The sequence below is a fragment of the Lytechinus variegatus genome, chromosome 3 (genome assembly GCF_018143015.1).
Source record: "Lytechinus variegatus isolate NC3 chromosome 3, Lvar_3.0, whole genome shotgun sequence".
Classification (NCBI taxonomy): Eukaryota; Metazoa; Echinodermata; class Echinoidea; order Temnopleuroida; family Toxopneustidae; genus Lytechinus; species Lytechinus variegatus.
This window is the reverse complement of record NC_054742.1, coordinates 64,515,395-64,538,255: the sequence shown is the minus strand read 5'-3', so window position 1 is coordinate 64,538,255 and position 22,861 is coordinate 64,515,395. Positions and strand designations below refer to the sequence as shown.

The 22,861-nt window shown below is 34.7% G+C and overlaps 1 protein-coding gene across 1 annotated transcript in view; it reads left to right on the top strand.

Annotated features, from left to right (window-relative positions):
- LOC121411660 (ATP-dependent RNA helicase DHX30-like) overlaps positions 1-22,861 on the top strand; it is a 44,091-nt gene that overhangs the window by 7,357 nt on the left and 13,873 nt on the right. The window contains exons 8-15 of the mRNA XM_041604483.1: positions 632-863; positions 1,452-1,529; positions 2,633-2,703; positions 4,731-4,860; positions 5,735-5,858; positions 6,679-6,810; positions 9,403-9,541; positions 10,530-10,620. Of these exons, the coding sequence (XP_041460417.1) occupies positions 632-863; positions 1,452-1,529; positions 2,633-2,703; positions 4,731-4,860; positions 5,735-5,858; positions 6,679-6,810; positions 9,403-9,541; positions 10,530-10,620 (997 nt within the window). The remainder of the gene's footprint in view (positions 1-631; positions 864-1,451; positions 1,530-2,632; positions 2,704-4,730; positions 4,861-5,734; positions 5,859-6,678; positions 6,811-9,402; positions 9,542-10,529; positions 10,621-22,861) is intronic.

Genomic DNA, 22,861 nt, shown 5'->3' with positions numbered 1-22,861 from the left:
ACAAATGGAGAAAAATCAGTCAAGTTTGAAACTGAAAAAGTTCATCACAACGAAATATGAATAAAGAAAGTCATGGCATTTTGAAGCTGTATCTAAATTTACAAAACAGTTATATGTACAATACCGGCAGTATGGATATGAGGGAACTAATTATGTCAGCCCCACTATTTCTTTTGTGTTTTATTGTATATTCATGAAGTAGCTCATATTCCTCCTCCCACATTGTTCTTCCAATTTCATTATAATTTGTCAGCTTGATCCAGTAGCATATGCCGGGGGGGGTATGGTTGCAGGGGTTCATACTCACCCTTAATTTTTTTTATACACAAACCCCACCCCCCCCTAAATTTTTTTTGGCTTGTCAATTTCTTTTAGGTATGAAAAGACGTAACATTTGTGGTGAAGGCCTTTTTTGGGGGGGAGGTAGGAAACAACCTAAAATTGGTGGTTAAGACTTTTTTTAGAGGGGGGTTGTTGTCAATATTTCATTCAGCTTGACCCCCCCCCCCCCTTTAAAAAAAACCTGCATACGCTACTGGCTTGATTGCATGATTCATCTCATTCATACAGTTCATGTCAATATTATTATAGCCTATGACAAATGTCTTTCAATTTTCATCCTATTCTTTAGCTGCCCCATGATCAATGTTCCAGGATTCATGTATCCTGTCAAAGAATACTTCCTTCCTGAAGCTTTGGCAGACCTTGGAATCAATCCCAACAAACACAAGAGCCCGCTCTTTGAAGAGGAATGCACCGCAAAGGATCAGTCCAAGAAGAGGAAGAAGAATCGGAAAGCGCCACCAACTAATGTTGACCTTGTGGTAGAGGTCGTCAAAGCCATAGACAAGAAAAAGCCACCGGTGAGTTGTTATTTTGGTTGGGGAATTTGAGAAAATTTTCTCAAAACTCAAAGTAGGGCAATTGTCAGTCTCTTCTGTTGCAGAATGAGTTGCAATCAAATGTAACTCCAAAAATCAATAACAACTTGTGTTCCATCCTTGATTATTACCAGTTTTACCACAATATTCTTTTTATCTAGAAAGTGATTACGTGATGCTTAATGTTCCTTCATTATATGAAATACCATATTCTTATTGTTCTTTTTTTTAATGATATATTGCTTGAACTTTCAAAATAGTCTTGCTACTTCATCCATTCGAATTTTCAATAGCTGATTACATTTTTTCAATTTCCGATGTAATAATATTTTTATACTAGTATATCACAGTTGTAATTTGCCTTCAGTTCCCATAGCAATGCAACTGGTATGAGGTAATGTTGGTTTGAATGTTCTTCCTGGAGGATGTTACTGTCTCACTTACCAGCCATATTCTTTCTGTATTTTAATTGACATATCGTTATTGTTGCATTCAGATGCCATAGCAATGTCTTTCCTAGAGGATGTTATTGTCATGAACCCACCTACTTATTCTTTCTTTTGATACCAGGGTGCTATACTTTGCTTCCTTCCTGGTTGGCAAGATATCAGGAGTGTTTATGACAAACTACGGGAGGCATGGGGCCAGGTGAGACACCAGAGCCCCGTCTTATAAAGAGTGATGTTTGATCAGATCAATCACAACTATGGACAGCCAGCAACATCAATATATAAAATGCATGTTTGTTCAAAAATCTTTCTAGATATGAATGTATATCCATAAATTCATTGTTTTCTTGACAATTTGGTGTGTTCTCCTTTGTTTACAACGGACATTTTGCAAACTTCCTGTAGAAAAATTTATGACACTGATGGCTTTACGATTGATTGGATCAATTGTAAGTCTTTGTAAGACGGGGCCCTGATCAACCTCAACTATATGGAAATCAATAAATTTCTTAATTTTTTCCTACCAGAAATTTTGCACAATGTCCTATGTAAACAAAGGGGAGCATACTGAATTGCCAAGAAAGAAATGAATGTATAAAAATACATCATATCCAGAGAAAAATTTGAACAAGCATGCATTTTATATGTTCACAATGTTGGCTTTCCATACATGTAATTGTGGTTGATTGGATCAATCACAACTCCTTGTAAGTCGGGGCTAGAATCATTCAGATGAATGAAAAGCAAAAAAAAGACTAAGAAATGATGAAGACATGCATATATTGATATTTTATTTATTGTTTGCCTGAAAGTGGATTATGTCTGGATGGATTGTGCTATATTGATGTAAATTAGCAGTGATGGTAGGAAGAGGGGGCCTAAATAGTAATAGTAGTGTTGGTGGTGATGGTGGTGGTGGTGAAGGTAGCGGTGGCGGTGATGCTGGTGTTGGTAGCAGTGGCGGTGATGCTGGTGTTGGTAGCAGTGGCGGTGATGCTGGTGTTGGTGTTGGTAGCAGTGGCGGTGATGCTGGTGTTGCTGATGCTGGTTGTGGTGGGGTTGATGTTTTATTACTACTTCACTGAGTTGAAGATATGACCTTAAGCCGTAATTAAACAGTCTGCTAAAGAGCAAAAACTGCTTTATTGGCACATGGTGCGATTTTGACTGTGATATTGAGTTATTAATCAACGTGAAAAACTTACAAGGCATTACAGTTTTTAAGATAGGATCAGAGATACAGTTTAAATACGTAAAATATAAAATAAATTAGCAAATTAAGTACTTTTGTTATTATTGCAGGACAGTAAGCATGAGATCTATCCAGTACACTCTCACGTAACAATCGACAATCAGCAAGCCATGTTTGATATGTAAGTTTACACACAACAAACTGGTACCTTACCTAACTGCTGTACCTTCTCTTCAAAGAGGTTGGATGTCATGGTTTTCCATCTTTCTCTGTCCAGTGCAATCTCCCAGCATTATCCCTCTGCTGTCATCTCTATATTTCCAAGCCAGCTTTTCCATTTACGTCCTCTCCTGCTTGAATTTTTCCCTTTATGATTTTTTAATTTGAAGATTTGAGTCTTCTGGGCTCCGTAAACAAAGAATAGCGATCAATCGCTAAAATGAACTGACCAATCAAGATCAATGTTACACGCATTTGGTTTAAAGTACTGACCAGGAACCAATCAGTGCGGTTCTTTCGTATTTGCAATCCATCGCAAACCTTTGTGTTACGGAGCCCAGGTATGGCAATAATGTTAGAGTTTGCATGTCTGTATTGATATTAGTAATTCTTTTCGTGTAAGATTCATGAGTTTCAGGACATCATGGATCTTAATCGGCACATTCTACGATAAGTCCACATTTCAAAGGCCTCTATTTTCTTTTTCATACATGACTTGAATATGGTATAAGGTGGAGGTTTTGATGGGATTGAAGTCTTAAGCCTCTGTCCGATATGATGAGACAAATGTATTTAGATTTCAGCCCCTTTTTTAGTACGTCCAGTATCCCACAGTGTCATTGTTAATATCTTTTTAACAGTTTTAGCAAAATGCATACAATTTATGCATTCAAGTATATGCATTTACTGCAAATGAAAGATAATTACAATTATATCCCATGTGTATGATGTGTCATAATTAAATATTAGGTAGCAGTCACATATTATTTTCTGAAATGCATTTTATTTGACTGGCTGAAAATCATCAAATTATTTTCATTATGGTACCAAAAGGACTTTTTGATATAAGATATTTTTGATTGAGTACCTCCTTTAGTTTGACATTTATATGAACTGAACGAACATTTAGCATTGTACGGGTGTGAAGTATAAACTAATTCATAAACTTCAAGATATTGCTACAATTTTTTGCTTCAGTAATCTTTCAGTAAAAATACCATGTAGAGCTTAAATATGTGAGTTATGGTAATTTTCTCATATCAAAAGTGGACAAAAAACTTGCAGTTATATTTCTGAGTGGCTTTTAATTTGCATTTTATTATCCTGCTATAAGCCCCTTTGAATGCAGCTTGCACCAACAATTTTTTTAGTCGCATGTAGTAAATTGAATTTGGACTTTCAGTTGAGGCCATGAGTTTACATACACCCAGGAAATTCAAAGAAAATTTGACACTTGCCAAACATCATAAAATTTACTGTTTCTTGTAAAATATTTGTGCTATCATGACGAATTTGATATCAAACGAATGAGTATGTCATGCCCCTTCATCACATTGCTTTGTCATCAGGAGCTGAAAAGTATTTAGGTGTTATTTTTCCCAAAAAAATCTTCATATTTTAGAATATTAAAAATTTGAACTTGACAAAAATATTTCATATTTGTGCTGCTTCTCAACAAAAGCATATCAGATTACTTTTTTGTTCATGGTGACATATCATGAGAGAAAATGTAATGTAAATCATAGATTTGACATTTATATTTCTATGAAACTATGTTTGAAAATATAATAACAAATGATAGAATACAATTTGCATGAATATTACTTTTTTCTTCAAAGAAATTCCACCTGAAATATACTTTAATTCCAATGGCATCCCAATCATGTGAAAGAGCTTAATATGCTCTTTCATTTGATTCCAAATTCTTCATGGTAGTATTAATATTTTTGAAGATTTCAAAAATTTCACTAAATTCTATGGGTGTATGTAAACTTTCGCCCTCAACTGTATATATATTTCTTATTTCTTTGAAAATGCAAACAAAAATAAACAAAAGTATGAAGATTACAGTTATATGCAGACCAACAACAACTTAATTTTTTCAGCAGTAACTGTCATGTGGTAGAATGATCAAACAGGAAGAAATCTTTGAAAATATTGAATGCTTTACTACCTTTAAGAAAATAATTTTGAAATCCATTTTTCCAGACCACCAGCAGGTGTGAGGAAGGTTGTCCTAGCAACGAACGTGGCTGAAACATCAATCACGATTGGGGATGTAGTGTATGTGGTGAATACTGGAAACCACAAAGAAGAACGTTTTGATTCAGACTTGGGGGTAAGTCTATTCTTCCCTTTATTTCCAAGGATTTGTGTCTGGGCAATTCCATAAATATGTATGCCCAACCCCTCAAATGTACATCTCTGTTTCCTAGTTCATTTGAAAAGCTGTAGTGTTCTCAGATTATTTTTGCTTGAGCAGTTCATAGCAGCGTTGGATGTACAACATGGTTGATTCTTTTAATGGAACTGCCCGTTAATTAACATTTTCATGATATTGTATTGTGTGATATAGTCTCGTCTGATTATTATTAGCAAAGTATTGTGACTGATCAAGTAGTCAGTTGTAGTGATCGAAGTTTTAGATTTCAACTTTGGTTAATCAGTCTTATGGTCCTTTTTATTAAGTAAACAGTTCTGTAGAATACACAAAGGTCCAATTGCTTGCTCATTTTTGACAAGAACACGTGATGACTAAGACCTCGGAACAGGGAGGGAGTATCTGCCCTTCTGAGATGAGTCCAGATAATATGGCTCATTAAGCTCTGTTAGGATGAGGCATGTGGGTAATTCCATAAAATATGTACGTTTGACCCCATGTTTTGGGGGACCTTCATGAAATATTCTGTCTCTGATTTCTGGTTCTTTCCTGTAATTCCCTTGCTTGATCATGACTTGTACAGTTTATGAAGTGAAGAAAAACTTGAGAAAAATAGGGGTTGGATGAACAAAAAGGTTTATTATTTTACGGAATTGCCCACATGTGATTTTTTAGTAGTGTACTAATTGGGGGGGGGGTTCGCTCATTTGAGATGAGTCTGATAACATGGCTCTTTGAGCTCCATTAGGGTTATAGGCATATGCCATTTTACAGTAGTGTAGTCGTAAATTTTCTTCATAATCTAGTGAGTGTTTATATGGTGTCATCACAGGTCTCTTGTCTAGACCTTCACTGGACTTCCAAGGCCAACATTAAGCAGAGGAAAGGAAGAGCAGGACGCCGACAACCTGGCGAATGCTTCCATCTATTTGATGAAGATGTCTACAAAAAGATGAGTAAGTTGGGAATTGGCAACGGAAGTGGCATGCTTCTAATTCTTTTCTTAGAAGTAATTTTATCCCTCCTCCACCTGCCATAGGTAGGTGCCAGAAGCAGTGTTTTGGGGGTCATCCATCTGTCCTTCCTGTTTTTAATCATGTGATAACTAAAGAATCATTTGAGGGATCATAGAAGCGACAATGATCTGAATAGATTTGGTGATATCAGGGTCAATGTTCAAAGCTCATAGGGGGTCATTTTATATACATTGGAATATTTTGTTCTCACTACAGGTATAAGTAGTTCAAAGGATCAACTTCATACTTTATTCATGGATGTATATTGGAGGAACGATTGTCTTTTTAGATTTGGGGTCATAAGGTCTCTCTCTGGATAAGAAAAGCTATTTAACGAATCAACTTTGTTTATGTATTTGATTGATTTTATGGTCTAAAGGTGAAAGGCCATTTTGTGATTTTAGAAGGTGGATGTGCATATATGTATTTCTAAGCTGACAGTGGCAGAGGCTTGAAGTTCTGCTGTGTTCATCCAAGAATCCACTTAGTGTAAACATTCATTTTATTATCAATAATGCAAGAACTATTAATATGCCTGTCAGTTGTGAAAATAGTAACTTTACTTTGAAGACAAGGTTAATAATGCAAAAATTTGAAATCAGTTTGTAAAGACAGAACTTGTTGAAAGGAATGATAACTGAAATTATTATCAGTAAAGAATATAATGTTATTTAATTCATTGATTACAAAAATATGACATACATTCACCCTATGGTTCAATAGAATTCAATGTCTGATTCCCATGCTGTATACATTTCAGGTCAATTTCAGACAGCTGAAATTCTTCGGATACCCTTAGAGCAGATAGTAGTCCAAGCCAAGGTTCATGATGATGGTGTTTCAGCAGAGAAGTTCCTTGCGCAAGCCATAGAACCACCCCCATCTCAAGCAGGTAAAACCGCTCAATCCAGGGTGGGTGTTTTCTAAAGCTGTTCGTAAAGTTACGCATAACTTTTACACTTGACTGGAACTTGTTCATAGGTACTAAGTCAGCTACATAGGAATGTCATTTAGCTCAAGAAAGGGTCACCAGTCACAACTGAAACAATTTCTTAGGTGCTCAGTAAGTTACATAGGGATATATCATTTAGCACAAGAAAGTGTCACCAGTCATGACTGGAACATGTTCTTAGGTGCTCAGTAAGTTACATAGGGATATATCATTTAGCACAAGAAAGGGTCACCAGTCATGACTGGAACATGTTCTTAGGTGCTCAGTCAGTTACATAGGGATATATTATTTAGCACAAGAAAGGGTCACCAGTCATGACTGGAACATGTTCTTAGGTGCTCAGTAAGTTACATAGGGATATATCATTTAGCACAAGAAAGGGTCACCAGTCATGACTGGAACATGTTCTTAGGTGCTCAGTAAGTTACATAGGGATATATCATATAGTACAAGAAAGGGTCACCAGTCATGAGTAAAGTAATTCATTAAACTTACAAACACTTTTATGAACACCCATCAGATGGCTGTTTCAGTTATGCATTAAACTTTCCAAATGACAGGAAAATGTTCTTATGCTTAATTTGATGCCCACAAAATTTCCTGGTGCTTCAAGAAAGTGCAACTGGATTTCTTCTAACCCTTCTCAAAGTTTGACAAGTGATAAACTTCGCAATCAATACTTGTTGTTGCGGTCATTCATAAATCATGGATAAGTGGACACACAGCTGTATGGAGCAGCCTCCTGTGTATTATAAGGAAGGGATAAAAAATGTTTGTTATTACAGTCAGATTGTTTTCATAGAACTACATGCTTCACTGAACAAACAAGTTCAACTGAAATATAATGTACAGAGTGCAAAAGTACAGAGTGCAAAAGTGCCCAAAGCAGATATGATTTTACCTGTCAAGTGGAACTCTTTTCTTGATTTTTTAAAAAACTTATAATTTAGATGTGATATCCATTGCATATTTGATTGCTTCAAATATCAGGTCAAAGTCATCTCTTGAAATGACTGTGGAATATCAAATGACTTTGAGGCTCACATGTACTGGAATTGAAAGCATCTGAAGTGACATTTAACCTTACATATTAATTTTGCCTTATCCATAACTCTGTGTGTAATTCAAGCATTGAGCTATGTTTGATTTCTGAATACCATATGTTTGCATACTTGCCAACCATTCCGCGCTGCAAGTGCATACGTGTGCAAACGTAAGATCCAGCTCAACGATTGTCGGATTAATGGCCAAAGGATATAGTTTTCCGTGAAATTTTGAAGCCAAAATTACAAATTTAGTGTGTGGAAACTGGATACCGTCGCCAATGCGTCGTTTGGATTGTGAATGTGAGTTGTGACTGTGATTCCGATCGTTATACAGTCAGTGCATGAGTGCAGTGGGCAGTATCGGTACCTAGCCCAGTCGCGGGTCGGAGCTCCCTGGGTTAGTGAGTACCGTACCGGTGCATTTCATGTGTAAGTTACATATGCATTTAGACTGTTAGTCTGTTTTCGTGAAATAAAGCCAAAATTATTTAGAAATACAAGGAGTATTCTGAAAAATATCCAGTTCTTATTGTAATGGAAATACATGTTTTTGAAGTAAAAAAATATGGTACAATTTCATGAAATGAATCCTGTTGATTTTCCTGTTTCATATTTCATTACTTTGGGACAAAATTAAGATATTTTTCTTCTTTGTGGACAGGTAAAGGCACTTCAAAAGTGAAGGAAAGCCCCCCATTTCATGTTCTAAAATTCCAGAAATTTCTAACCGTGGCAGGGAGGTACCCTCACACCCTTCCCGCGCAAAATGTCACACGCTCGTTACTCTGCGTGAAAAATGGATTCCTCTTTTTTTTCTATAGTTGGCAAGTATGTGTTTGTCTAGTGCCATAGATGTTCTGCAAGACTTGGTCTCCTCATTTGGGTGTCATCCAATGTCCATTAGTGAATACCATGTTGTCCGGTGTCTAGTGCTTATGGTATACTGCAAGACTAGGTCCAGACCTGCCAACCAGTACCTTTTTGGCGTATTTAGTATGTTTTTGCAACCAAAATACGACAGTACGTTTTTTCTTTAAAAAATAACATTTTTTCTAAAGTTTTTAAAAATCGCTATTTATTGAGAAAAATCATCTCTATATGTCTCTATTTCATAAAACTTACACAAATATGGTTATAAGATCAATTTAATTTCAGGTAACTGTTTTTTTTCAATCATTTTGTTAAAACCAAGGTGAGATATACACATGTTTCAATGTTTTTTTTCATCTGCACGAGCAGTGCGCATTTTAGCTTGCATGCAGCTTGAGCGTGTGTGCCACTCATTTTATTATGAAATACAATTTTTTGGGGAAAATACAGTTTTTTAATCACAGAATACAATTTTTCATTCCCAGAGGTTGGCAGGTCTTTTGGTCATCTTAGATGAGAGGGATGAACTGTTAGCTATTTGAAGGAAGATCTCTCCATTTCGATTTGATCCATTGTCTATTAATAGTGAATACCGTGTTTCTTTCTCTCTGTCCAGTGTCTAGTGCCATCGATCTCCTTCAAGACCTGACCATCTTGGATGAGAGAGAGGAACTGACAGCTCTCGGAAGGAAGATCTCTCGCTTTGGGTCTGATCCTAGGATTGCCAAAGCTGTCATCTATGCTGCCATTTTCAGGTAGCAACCCCACCCCTTTTATTATTACCTCCATCTTTAGTAGACACTATCTGTCATTTTCATCAGCCAACCATCTTAAAGGAGAATGAAACCTTCGAATTAAGTAGGCTTGTGTCGAAACAGAAAAATCAAAGAACAAGAACAAAGAAAGTTTGAGAAAAATCGGACAAATAACAAGAAAGTTATGAGCATTTGAATATTGCAATCACTAATGCTATGGAGATCCTCCCATTGGCAATATGACAAGGATGTGTGATGTCACATGTGAACAACTTTCCCTTTGATGGACTATAAAATACCCTCAAAATGTCTCTTTCTGCTTTATCTTGTGGTGATACAAACTCTTTATCCATGATGTATTCTTTAAAAATCTGTATTACATGCCCTCCTATAGAAAGAACACATGATCTACTGATAGATGTGATAAAAGAGGCAATTTAAGTGAAATATGTACTAAAGTAATGGGGAGAGTTGTTCATCAGTGACATCACACATCTTTGTCTAATTGCCAATTTGAGGATCTCCATAGCATTAGTGATCGCAACATTCAAATGCTCATAACTTTCTCATTATTTGTCCGATTTTTCTCTAACTTTCGTTGATCTGTTTCTTTGATTTTTCTATTTTGAAATAAGCTATCTTGTTTCAAAGGTTTCATTTTCCTTTAAGTGAAATTGTAAAAGTCAAGTCCCAGATAACAAAATAAAAAAAAGTCAACAGTAATAGTAAGGACACTTGAACAAGAAGCTAATACAAGTAACGCACATGTACGTCAACTGTACAGTTAGTGGTTATTTTTATCACTGGTGTGCTAAATTCTTTGCTGAAATTTTGCTAGTGATTTATCTGTGGCAAAATTTGGATTTTTGTGTTGAAATTAGGATTTTTCTTAGAAAATAGTAGGATTTGGGGTCCGATTACATTGGCCGCTCTGTCTATAATTTTAAATGGCTGATATTAATTCTGTTTATCTATTCCCTCAATTCAGATGTGTGGATCCCATATTAACAATAGCAGCCAGCTTGTGCATAAGAGACCCTTTCAGAGAAAACCTGGATAATAGAAAACTGATTATGGAGGTAAGGAATAATTGTTTCTCTTGTAACGAAAGAGCTTGAATGGAATGGAGTTAAGTTGTACCTATGAAATGTAATCTACATTTGGGTTTTTTAGTGAAAAGTTTGTGACAAATGTTGGCAATTGTGTCTTGTTCATTTGATAATTTCAGATTAACAAAGTCATAGACCAGTTCTTTATGAATAATGCTTTGGTTGCATTTTTCTTAACCTTCTCCTTGTATGCTCTCCTGTATAATAACCTTGATTATGACAGGGAATATGGTTGTAGTATTCATAATTCTAAGTTCAAGATTATTGAATTATTTTATGAGTGGAATAAAATTGATGTGGCAAGAAGAAATCTTTGTTTGGCACAGTCTGTTTTAAATTTATCCCTTTTAAGGGCAAACTTTTACACAAGACAAAAGTATATGTAGCGGCACAGCTTTGCAAGACGGCCGGTGGCCGCCCACCGTCTTGCGCTGCCCACGTACAAAAAAAGGACGGGAGTCAAAGAATGACAAGTTCGATGAAGTTAAGTTGTGTATCAGGTTTTATTCTAAATCAAAGTCAAATTACATGCTGGATAATAATAAATGTCGCATCTCTGGGCTGGACGACCGACGACAGACAAAAATTAAACCGACATGGCCTACGGCGGCAAAACAAATCGGGAACGAAAAACTGCCCCTTGGCAACTAATCACTCCCTTTTTATCCCTTTTTTGGTCAAACACCGCGTGGCGAAAAAGCCTTTCCAAGTCGACCCTATCACCTTTGGTGTAATGTGCGAAATTAATCCGCCTATAATGTAAGTATATAAAACGGAACTTAATTATTGTGTACCCCGATTCCAAATTCAAGTTCTTCGGCTTTCCATTATTCTTCCAACTTACGTAACTCTCTTAACCACTCCCCCAACTGCTCTCTCAGTCAATTAATCCTCTTTTGCGACTCTTGTCACTTCAGCCACTCCCACTCACAGCTCACTTCCACCAAGGAATTCACTCCTTGCTTCCACACCTGTTCACACTCTCGCTCTCTCTCTCTCTCTCTCTAATCACTGAAGAATGCAAGCGAGCCGAAGAACATGAATAAGAAGCAAAGTAGTAAAATAACTGAAGTTCCAATGGACTTCTATTAGCCCTGAACGCCTAGCAACCCAGTCAGTTTGCCCTCTTTCACTTCCACATTCCAATCGCTAGCCTGGCCCAAAAAAACTAGCAAACGAAATCAACACCTTTAAGGAATGTAAACAATGGAAGAAGGCGAACGAACTTCTTTACCCAAACAAACAAATCTCTATTTTCCATCCCGCTATAACTCTCCCCTACTGAATCGATCTGTTCCATAAGATCGCAAAAAATAAGGAAAAAAGATTTGTTGATACTGACGGTCGTCCATCCATGACACTTACAATTTGTCATAAACATTATAAACATTTCAACATCGTTCTATATTTATGCCAAATATTGTTTTTTCAAAATCTTCCCTTTTTTGGTAAATAGATTGCATGTATATACATTGTACCTGTACCTTCTTCAATTAAGAATAGGATTTGGAGGGCTTCCATCAGGGGAATGTCAACGTATAGGCATTGGGAAGTGGATGACCCAAGCTTCCTGCTGCTTCATCGATGACATCACCCCTTCAAAGATGAACACTCCAGACCCCTGAAAAAATGATTGAAAGATTTAGTTACAAATTCAACCTCTAAACATCAATTAAACCTTCATTATATCTCTTATGCACAACTAGTTATGTCAAAAATACTACAGGTACATAAACATACATGTACATGTACAGTAGTAATAATAGCAATGATACATGTGAAAAGTAAAATTATCCATATCCGATATCTGTATCCACCTTACAAAATTAAAAACAGCAGTAAATCTTGTCATCTTATATATATAAAAACCCTAAATAACCTTAGTTAACAAGTGCATGTTTCATGTCCAAAATGATACAAAATATTTTGCATCAGCATACTTGTATAATGCCCTAGTAAAAGTGTTTATTAATCAATCGAACATTAATCATAGTAGAGCGGATTAGCCGAACAATTGTGCAAAATTTGACTAAAGCATGAAACTTTCACAAGTATTAGTATATGCCGTAAGATTTATTTTAAAGATGGGAGGTAAATTTAAAAATGTCATTTTCGGCCGTTGCCATGGCAACGGAATAATTTCTCAAAAATGACATACATTCCCATGTAAATGGTAAATAAACATGATATAGATGAATAAAATGATAATTTTCAAGCTTCTAATTAAATATATATAAAATTTAGAAACATTCAAAATCAACAAGATAGTTCCATTTGGTACGTTGCCATGGCAACGGCTTGTTTTTCCCCAGAAAAATAAAATTTTGATTAAAAAAACGTTGTAGAATATGATTTATCTTTAATTTCCCCTAATTTTACAGTGTTAAACAAAGATATTTTGGTTGCTAGATGTATAAATTATATCTCAAGCCATTGCCATGGCAACCAAATAACAACTGATTTACAAAAATAACATGGCTGACAAGACAATGGGCAGGAGGAAAAATCAACTGGAATTGACTTAATCTGTATGCTTTAGTTTTGACCCCCTCATTTGAACCAAATCTACAGAAAGTGTTCTGCAGGAGTTCTTTATAAAGATAAAACTTTATATTGCATTGGTAATGCTTGAATTAAATTTAAAAAAAAAATGTTGCAAAGATCCGTTGCCATGGCAACAGCTTATTTCCCTCTAGAAAAGTAAAAATATTGATAAAAATGTAGAATACATGTATGATCATCAGTCCATTTTCAATCATATTTGAGGTACTAATCGGGATATGCTTGTGATTAAATTTATAAACATAACATCTTAAGCCATTGCCATGGCAACCAGATAACATCTAATTAAAAACAACAACAACAGGGATGACAAGACAATGGACAGGTGAAAAGTACAATGAAAATTAACTTATATGTACATGCATAAGGTTTGACCTACTCAATTTATTTAGGGGAAATAATACAGTGAGTGTTCTGCATGAACTAATTGGAATGATGCAGATTGATGTTGCCTTAGTAATACTTGAATTCAACAATAGATATCAATGTTGCAAATGACCTGTTGCCATAGCAACGGCTCATTTACCAAAGAAAAGTACTAGTTTTGATAAAAATGTAGAATACATGTACATGTATGATCATCATTCCATTTTCAATCATTTTTAGGTGCTAATCGGGATATGCTTGTGACTAAATTTATAAATATAACATCTTAAGTCATTGCCATGGCAACCAGATAACATCTAATTAAAAACAACAACAACAGTGATGACAAGGTTATGGAAAGGTGAAAAGTACAATAAAAATTAACTTATATGTACATGCATAAGGTTTGACCTACTCAATTAATTTAGGAAAATAATACAGTGAGTGTTCTGCATGAACTAATTGGAATGATACAGATCGATGTTGCCTTGGTAATACTTGAATCAAATAAAAAGAAACAATGTTGCAAAGAACCCGTTGCCATGGCAACAGCTTATTTCCCTCTAGAAAGGAAACAAATGATAAAAATGTAGAATACATGTATGATCATCATTCCATTTTCAATAACTTTTTTAAGTACTAATCGAGATATGTTTGTGACTAAATTAATAAATATAAAATCTTAAGTCATTGCCATGGCAACCAGATAACATCTAATTTAAAAACAACAACAGGGATTACAAGGTTATGGATAGGTGAAAAGTACAATAAAAATTAACTTGTATATACATGCGTAAGGTTTGACCTCATCAATTAATTTAGGGGAAATGATACAGTGAGTGTTCTGCATGAACTAATTGGAATGATTCAGATTGATGTAGCCTTGGTAATACTTGAATTCAAGGATAAAAATCAATGTTGCAAATGGCCTGTTGCCTTAGCAACGGATCATTTAGTACAAATTTTTATTAGAAAAGGACTATAGAATCTTATTTTTCTTGCATTTCCCCTAATCTTAGTGTGTTAAACATCGATATGTTTGGTGCAAAATGTTTGAATAACATCTAAAGCTATTGACATGACAACCAAATAATATCTAATTTACAAAAATATTCATTTGGATGACAATATCATGGGCAGGTGGAAAATACAATATAACTCAATGTGTGAAAGGTTTGGCCAGTCATTTGATTTTGGACAAAAAATTTACTAAGTATTCCGCATGAGTTCATTAGAATAATAAATTGATGTTGCCTTGGTAATACTTGAATTTAATGATAAATATTAGTAATTCAAATGTTAGTAATTCAAATGTTCCCCTCCTCCTAGAAAAGTATAAGCAACTTTGATAAACAAGAACATGGTAAAATTTGATTTTTCTTTCATTTCACCTAATTTTAGGGTGCTAAGCATATATATGCTTGTTGTTGATATGTAGAAAACATCTTCAGCCATTGAGATTAAGATGTAATTTATAAATACAAAAAAATTACTGTTGAAATGATAATGGTCAGGTGGAATGTAAAATAAAATTTTACTTAATCTACATAATGTTTGAACAGTCATTAAGTTTTGAACAAAAATTACAGTGAGTGTTCTGCATGAGTACAATAGCATGATAAAACTGATAAAAACTGATGCTTCCTTGGTAACGGTTGAACTTAATGATATCAATGTTTGCAAATGTGTGTTCGGTTGCCATGGCAACGGATCATTTTTCCTCCAGAAAAGACCATCTTTGATTAAAGAAATACCTAGTAGAATCTTATATTTCATTTATTTTTACTAAAGTTAGGGTGCCAAAGATACACGTACATTTTTGTTGTTTATAAATAACATATTGAGGCATTAATATTGCAATAACATAACATTTAATTTACCCAAAAAAATTATAGCTGACAAAATAATGGACAGACGGAAATACAATAAAATTAACTTAATATGTAGAAGATTGGACCTGCTCTTTTACATGTAATTTTGAACAAGAGTAACATTAAGTGTTATGCATTGTTCCATTAGGTTGAAAAAAAAATACTTATGTTTTGGTAATGCTGAACATAAAGATGAATATCAATGTTGCAAATGGCTCCAGAAAAGTACAAATTTCGATAAAAATATGTTTATTTATTCATTTTTCCCCTTTTAGGGGGGTGCTGAACATAAAAATGCTAAATGATAAGCACAATCTACCTTCATTATATACACAACAAAAAAAGTAAGTCCCCCCTAAATCAAACTGCTGTAACTTTTGAACCAAATAATTTTGAGATATGATATTTCATGGGTGGTTTTATACACTCATTAAGCAACTCCAGGGGAAAAATGAGATTGATCGGTTGAGTCATGCATGAGTAATTAAAGATTGAATTAAAAATGACCATTTTTGAAAGTCACAAGAGTCGTTTTTCAGATTGTGCAAATACAAAGTTGGGCAAAAATTGTTTTTAGGTGAACTTTATAGTGTTATGCTGTTTTACTATCCATCATTTAACCATTTCAGACCAAATTTTGATATCGTATGTTCATGGTTGAGTGAGCACGATGTATTGCAGGGGCCGCGGAAGCGGGGAGGGGGGGGGGGGGCTGGGGGGCTTCAGCCCCCCACTTTTTTCCATAAGCAAGTACAAAAATGTAATACGATTGTGATTTTTGACATGGTCAGCCCCCCCCCCCCCCCCCACTTTAAAAACTGCTCTGTGGCCCCTGTATTGTGACGTGTTATCATAGGGTTTTGTGGTATTTTCTTTTACAGCTTGTCAGATCATGTTAAAATTTGAAAATGTTGATGGCTCCCCCGATTATAGGCCCCTCCCCCATTTAAAATTCTGGATCCACCACTGATCTGTCCATACATTCAACTGATCCTGAGAAATTGTTAGGAAAAGAATACATTTATGCAGTATAAAGAGTATTCATTCCTAAATTTTCGAATGTGCTCGCTCAACCATGAAATGGCTAAAGTTCTGAAAGTGTTTGATGATAGAAATGATGGATGATAAAAACAACAGCAATTAAAGACACCTTTCAAACCAAATTTGCCCCCAATATTCACTTTATTACCCTTTAAAATGAGTCTGTGTCATTGAAAATACCAATTTTCCCACTTTGATGCGTGCTCACTCATCCATAAACAAGCAAATCGATTTCATTTTTGCACAGAATTCTGCCCATAGGTTGATAAACATTACTGCCAAACGACATTGCTATAGACAGTCTTGAAAAAAAGTTCCACCATATTGAATAAGGGGTTTACGTATGCTTAAACATATGCACCCATAATGTACACAAGTCTATGAGAGAGGAAGTCAAAATTTTAACAAATATGAAATGAGGGTTTGTTTCATGGACGGTTTTCGTTACTTCTGCCAACAGTTATTTAATGAAACTTCGCACATGGCTTCAGAGTAACACTATCCAAAATGTGCACACACCAAAATAACCATTCGATTCGGTAGAGAGTGGGGCCAAGGCCTTGAACTTTCTTCTCATTTGCATAATTTTCGAATATTGTGTGCTCACTGATGCATTAAACATCGGGATTTTCATGAAAATCAAATCAAATGAACTGTGCAAGGAGTTGTGTGACAGATATCCATAGTTACAAATTGCAGTTTTTCCAATAACGTAAAAAAGAGCTAATCATATTCCACATGTTCATATAAGCGTAAATGTTTAAGTTGACACCTTTGAATCATTGAAGCATGTTAATTGGTCATGAACATAACAAAAAAGTTGAGAAAAGATCATTTTCAGTTAGAAAAATGAAGCAATACTTGCCTACGATATTTGAAAATCGCATTTTTTTGTTTCCAATAAATGTTCATTGAACCGTGAAACGGTGAATGTTGTTGGAGATAGTCTTCCCCAAAATAACTGTCATCATATTCTAGCATTTTTTCTTGAAAAAAATGTGTAAAAATCCAATTATAGCAAATTTGGACTTGAGTTTATTCAACCGTGAAATTTAGCTTAAAAAGTTGTATCGTCTTTTAGAAAGTACCCTTTCCAAGCCTTCTGACTAGTTTTCATGATGAGAATGTGGAATTAGTTCCAATACAATGGAATCAAAGTCGTGATATTTTGCTTGTGACTTTTGAAAAGTGACATTTTTGCCTTCTGACGGTGCTCACTGAAGCATGACGTAAGATTCATCCACAACATTTACTCATAGGGTAGCTTATAAAATTACCTACACGCTCATGTAAAAATATATCAAAAACTCACATTGGTTCGGAAATTATTGATGTTTGTTTAGGGGGGGACTTACTTTTTTTGTTGTGTATACATGGCATCGAAATAAGAGTTTTGTGGGCTCAAATAAATGCCCGAAACACGATGCTGGACAATTTCGTTCAAAGTATTCGCAGGCGGCCATTTTGAAGAAAGCGTCTTGGGGTGATATGTGTTTTAAAGCTGTTCAACATATCAATATATAAGGGGATTATAGGGGTTGATAACTCAAAATCTTAGGTCTATGTAAGGAGTCGACATGGTCTTGATATCCAAATCAAGGTAAATACAGTAAATCATCTTTTACATGGAGATCATTGAAATCATGCCTTGTCTGACTGTTTTAGCATACTTGGCTTGAAATATGATAGCAAAGCACTATTAAGCATCATCTGCCAGGATATGCCTATTTCCTGCATATAAATATCAGAAAATTGTTACTTTTGAAAATTCCCATCATTTTTTTTTTAATTCCTGAAAATTGCCAAAAATTTAAAAAATTCCCACAAAAGTCAAATTTATTCCCATGGAAAGTTTCCATCAAGAAAATTCCCAGTAATTTAGCAACCCTTCTCCCCCCCCAAAAAAAAATCATTACTAAAAAAATAAAGAGAAAGTGAGAGATGGGTGAAATATTATTTTACGAATAATGTACCCAAAATGAAAAACAAAATGAAATTTTTTGCTCTGTCGCTGGCTCGGTGAGAACATTTTAAAGTAAATTTTGCTCGATACGTCATATCTGGCCCCCTCAAAATTACACTGCTGATTTTGACGAAGAAAATTTTGTAATACTGTGATAATTTTTAAAGTAACGTTTGAATCTATTCAACACGAAGTTTAATCTATTCACTGGTTATTTTACATGAAAAGTAGACTGGTCAAATACGATAAAAATGCCCTTACTGGTTGAAAGGTTAAAAATAATTTAAGCACTCAAGGGTGTTCCAAGATGATGCCCTCACTGGCTGCCGTGAGCTAAAAATCCACAATTTATCCATTACTTGATAAAATGGCTTTAATTTGGTTTCTATTCATTGGATTTAAGGATCAAGTAGTACATTTGGCCAAATACAAGGACAGCCAGTGGTTTGGAATGTCCAAAAATCCAAGATGGCTTCGAAAAATTGAATCTAGAATGGTTGCTGATACCTAAAGCGTACATAGCTCATTTCATATTGGCCTAGAGGATGATATATTGGTGTCTAAATCATTGGTTTCAAGAGTCTAACAATATTAGGACAAGTTACAATGACAGGTGTGTTTGAAAATCCAATATGGCTTCCAAAAACTATTCTAAAACGGTTGCTGATACTTGAAAATGGAATAGCTCCTTTTATATTCGCTTGTGAGATATGATTTTGGTCTTGAAACCATAGCTTCAAGAGTCAAATAATAAATTAGGATATAGTTTGCTCAATATCTGTCTGGGTAATATGATTTGTTATTTCAAGGGTCAATACATAAGGACAAGCTACATGGACAGTCAGTGGTCTAGTATGTCCACATTTCAAAGATGGCTTACAAAAAAAGTTTTGTAAAACCATATCTAATGTTACTTACAAATAAACATTGGTTGTTCAATATCTGTCTGGGGAATATTATGTTGCTGTCTAAACCATAGTTTAAAGGGTCGTGTAATGCATTAAGACAAGTTACAAGGACAGTCATTGGTCTGGTATGTAAAAAAAACGCAAGGTGACTTACAAAAATGGGGTCTAAAATTGACTGGTTTTAATCAAATCTGACGTAGATCATTCTATATCCGCCTGTGAAATGTGATTCTGGTGTCTAAAGCATAGTTACAAGAGTCAAATAATAAATTAGGACATAGTTTGTTCAATATCTGTCTGGGGAATATGATCTTGATGTCTCAACCATTATCATAAAACCATTTTTTAATGCATTAGAACAAGTTACAAGGACAATCAATGGAATGATATGTTAAATATCCAAGATGGCCTCCAAAATTGGGTCTAAATTGACTGTTTTTACTTCAAAATGGACATATAGTTCATTACTAATACACATTGGGGATATGATTTTGGTGTCTACAGAAGTGTTTCAAGGGTCAACTAATACTGTACATTGTGTCCAGTTGAACAGACAGTCAGGCGTCAATATTGTGTCCAAAAATTCAAAGATTGTTTGAAAATGGGGGTTTTAATGTTACTTAAAAGTGGACAAAGTACATTAAATACAAATTGGGATGTTGTTTTGGTGTCTACACTAGGATTTCAAGGATCAAATGATACGTTGGGACTGGTTACAATGATGTATAATTGTCCATTTTGCCTGAAAATCCAAGATGGCTTCCATAAATAGATTCTAAAATGGCGACTGTTACTTTGAAGTGGATATGATATCCACTTGTGAGAATCTACCTTGGATTTTGGACAAAATTGAAAACTAACCATCCTTGTTACTTGTCCTAATGTAATAATGGACCCTTCATACCACAGTGTAGACACCAAATTGTTTCTTACAGGTTTCTGATAATTTTTGAGTGATAGAAGTCATTTTGGATGCCATTTCGGAAAACCCTCTTGGATTTTTAGGCAAAATGGACAACTGGATATCATTGTAACAAGTCTAAACGTATCTTTTAAAACTTGAAACCAAAGTGTGAACACCAAAATCAGTTTTCCTTGGTGGATTTAAATGAACTATGTCAATTTTTAAGCAACAGGCTCCAATTCAATAGACTCCGATTGTTTGAAGCCATCTTGGATGTTGGAACATACTGGATTACTAACTGTCCTTGTGTCCTTGTAACTTGTTCCAATGTACATGATGTATTTACTGACTTTTAAAACCATGATTTTGATATCAAAATAATATGCACTTGGCAGATATTACACGAAATATGTCCATTTGTTAGTAACAGGGGCTATTCTATATTCCATTTTTGGAAGCCACCTTGGATTTTTGGACATACTTGAACACTAACTGTTCTTGTAACTTGTCCTTATGTATAATTTGACACATTTCACTATGGCATAAACTTATTCCAGGATATTAAAGAAACTACGTTTTTTAATGCAGCAACAGCAATTTTAAGCTCCATTTTCAAAGCCATCTTGGATTACTTTTAATATACAGGACAACTGGCTGTCCGTGTAACTTGTCATAATGTATTACTTGACCATTGAAACCATGGTCTAGACACGAAATCATATAATCATCCCAGACGGATATGAAGTGAGCTATGTCCATTTATATATCAACAGCCGTTTTAAACTCCATTTTTGGAAGCCGTCTCAAGGTCTTGGACACATCAGACCACTACCATGACTACAGTTTTTCTAATCAAAACTGGTACTTTTCTTGGGAAAATGAGCAGTTGCTATGACAACAGATCATTTGCAACGTTGATATTTATCATTGAATTCAAGTATTACCAAAGCATCATCAATGTTTATCATTCTAATTAGTTCATGCAGAACACTCATTGTATTGTTTCCCCTAGATTGAGGTCAAACCTTATGCATGCACATTAAGTGAAATTTTCACCTGTCCATAGTCTCCATACTCTTGTCATCCATGTTGTTTTTGAAAAAAATAGATGTTATCGGGTTGCCATGGCAATGGCTTAAGATGTTATATTTATAAATCTAGTCATAAACATATCTTGATCAGTACCTTAAAACAAGTGAAAATGGAAAGATGATCATACATGTCTGTATTCTACATTTTTATCAATATATTTACCTTTCTACAGGGAAATAAGCTGTTGCCAAGGCAACGAGCCCTTTGCAACATTTTAAAAAGAATTTAATTCAAGCGTAACCAAGGCAACATAATTTTTTTATCTTTCTAAAGAACTCCTGCAGAACTCATTCTATACTTTATGTTCAAATGAGGGGTTCAAAACTTAAGCATATACAGAATAATTCTAATTGTATTTTCCACCTGTCCATTGTGTTGTCAACCATGTTTTTTTTTTCAAATTAGATGTAATTTGGTTGCCATGACAATGGCTTCAGATATTATTTGTATGTTAACAGCAAACATATCAATTCTTATCACAAAATTAGGAGAAATGAAAGAAAAATCAGAGTCTATAGTCATTTTTCTAATCAAAACTGGTACTTTTCTTGTGTAAATGAGCCGTTGCTATGGCAACAGGTCATTTGCAACATTGATATTTATCGTGGAATTCAAGTATTGCTAAGGCAACATCAATGTTGGACATTCTAATTAGTTCATGCAAAACACTCACTTTGTTATTTCCCCTAAATTAATTGAGTAGGTCAAACCTTATGCATAAAAGTTATTTTCATTGTATTATTCACCTATCCATAACCTTGTCACCCCCGTTTTGTTGTTTTTTAAATTGAATGTTATCTGGTTGCCATGGCAATGACTTAAGATGTTTTATATATATAAATTTAGTCACAAACATATATCGATTAGTACTTAAAAAATTATTGAAAATGGAATGATGATCATACATGTATTCTACATTTTTATCAATATTTTTACCTTTCTAGAGGGAAATAAGCTATTGCCATGGCAACGGGTTCTTTGCAACATTGTTTCTTTTTATTTGATTCAAGTATTACCAAGGCAACATCGATCTGTATCATTCCAATTAGTTCATGCAGAACACTCACTGTATTATTTTCCTAAATTAATTGAGTAGGTCAAACCTTATGCATGTACATATAAGTTAATTTTCATTGTACTTTTCACCTTTCCATAACCTTGTCATTCCTGTTGTTGTTGTTTTTAATTAGATGTTATCTGGTTGCCATGGCAATGACTTAAGATGTTATATTTATAAATTTAGTCAAAAGCATATCCCGATTAGTACCTCAAATATGATTGAAAATGGACTGATGATCATACATGTATTCTACATTTTTATCAATATTTTTACCTTTCTAGAGGGAAATAAGCTGTTGCCATGGCAACGGGTTCTTTGCAACATTGTTTTTTATTAAATTTAATTCAAGCATTACCAATGCAACATAAAGTTTTATCTTTATATAGAACTCCCGCAGAACACTTTCTGTATTTTTGGTTCAAATGAAGGGGTCAAAACTAAAGC